The 2147-nt window shown below is 34.7% G+C and overlaps 1 protein-coding gene across 1 annotated transcript in view; it reads left to right on the top strand.

Moving 5' to 3' along the window:
- LOC106876327 (uncharacterized) overlaps positions 1-2147 on the top strand; it is a 74364-nt gene that overhangs the window by 50732 nt on the left and 21485 nt on the right. The window contains exon 9 of the mRNA XM_014924828.2: positions 927-1141. Coding sequence (XP_014780314.1) covers positions 927-1141 — 215 coding nt within the window. The remainder of the gene's footprint in view (positions 1-926; positions 1142-2147) is intronic.

Raw genomic sequence — 2147 nt, 5'->3', positions numbered from 1 at the left:
GTGTACGTATGTATATATGTGTGTGTAAATATAGATACAAAGACAGATACATGTATACATTCATACATACATACATTCATACATACATACATACATACATACATACATACATACATACATACTGACATACGCTCACAATGCGCAAGCGCATTATATATTCCCAGGTTTTTTGTAATTCGGTCTATTTGGCTTAAAGATGATACGTTAGGTATACAAGTTCGTAATATATGTGGAATGCACTTTTCATTTCTCAAATTCTAACAGATTCATAAGTCTACTATCTGATCTGCGAGAGATGCCTAATTCATTGGAAGCCTTCTTTTTCTTTTCTTATTTCTTGAGACTTTGAGTGAATGCTTTTCATTTTCATCAGTGGTGACACTGACTAGATGACCACTTTTCTGCGCTTTGCAGATTGACTTCGTCTGTTCAGATTTATCATGTATTCTATAATCTTGACAGAGCTGGTCTTTGAAATTCTTCATTCCATTCCTGCGAACCATCTGCATTCTCTGTTTTCCAGTACTGTTTGGTGATGCATTTTCATTGATCTTTCATCAAATTCTCAACCTTATAATAAATAAAGAAATGAAAGAACATTTCACTCACAGGTGCAGGCGTAGCTATGTGGTAAGAAGCTTGCTTCTCAACCACATGGTTCGGTGTTCAGTCCCACTACGTGGCACCTTGGGCAAGTGTCTTCTCCTATAGCTTCAGGTCGACCAAAGCCTTGTGATTGGAAGCATCACTTCTGAGTGTGTGCGTGTGTGTCTTTGTGTCTGCATCTCCCCCCCCCATCACCACCACTTCTTGACAACCGGTGCAATTGTTCTCGTTAACGCCTAAAAGCGTTTTACCCCTAATTGAACAACACAATAAACTGTGAACGACTTCTAATAATGTTGTCTTATTTGATCATCTAACAGAATCTCAATCATATTCAAAGAAGGTAAAGTGAAACGTGTGAACTTACCTGACACAGCACTACTACAAAGGATGATTCCAGTTCTTGCTGTGACGATAGCCGGCCTAATAGCATGGACTTTAAATTGTCCTCCTGAAGCTGTTCTTCTCGAAACAACAACATCACTCAAATATATAACATGCTCAGTTAGTTTATGGATGTATGCATTTTATGCAGGTAAGACAATGACGTTTGTAAATATGAAATAAAATCGTAAACGATGTATATTACAAAATTGCATAATGTAGATTCACAACTTGCTGAGTCGATAGACTAAATGTTCAAATATTGCATTCTTTCAGCTTTGCTTCTGTATTTCAGCTTGTAAATGTTGTAAATGCTAACCCATAATAGCTACATCCTATTGCATTGAGTTGAGACATTACATATTCACGTAATTATTATTAACTTTCACTCACGAATACATTCATCTTATGGAACTCGGGTAGTGAGAGCGATTCGCATTTCTTAATAAGAGGAATTATCGTGTACTCAATTTTCCGGTGATATATTCAAAGTTATAAAACTGTTAAGTAATCATTAATTGCTGATTTGCTTTAGTTGGATCCTGGACCTATATATTTCTATATATAATGATTTCAAGACTCAACGATAACTTCTTAATATATTTGATTTTTGTAAAGCTTTCATAAATATCTCCCTTTGATAAATTTTGTTCTTAAGATCTGAATAATTGCTGAAGTGATTCGAAATCGAATAAATTTAATAGAAAGAAATGCGTATAGCTATACACGACCATATTTGCATAGACATCAACGTTAAAGAAGTCGACTTTTCCTGAGAATTCGGCAAATTTTAGAATGCCCGTGTAATAATTCAGTTAGAAATACATTAACCAGCAATGCTGCGATGGTATTGTGAAATATGTTTCCATTTTTAAATGATGATATACTTAACGTTAACAGCAGCATCAGTTATGAATTTTGGCCCCGTATAATAAAATATCACTTAAGCGTAACCTAGTAAGGTTAACAATTAAGAATGAGTGTTATGTAGTTATACTGAAACCTCTATGCATAATATCACACGTTCACCATTATGACCGTGAACAATTCACAATTGTAATATTACAAGTTATGAAGAAGAAGAAGAAGAAGAAGAAGAAGAAGAAGAAGAAGAAGAAGAAGAAGAAGAAGAAGAAGAAGAAGAAGAAGAAGAAGAA

The sequence above is a fragment of the Octopus bimaculoides genome, chromosome 1 (assembly GCF_001194135.2).
Source record: "Octopus bimaculoides isolate UCB-OBI-ISO-001 chromosome 1, ASM119413v2, whole genome shotgun sequence".
Classification (NCBI taxonomy): Eukaryota; Metazoa; Mollusca; class Cephalopoda; order Octopoda; family Octopodidae; genus Octopus; species Octopus bimaculoides.
The sequence above is the reverse complement of the archived record's forward strand: the minus strand, read 5'-3'. Positions and strand labels throughout refer to the sequence as shown.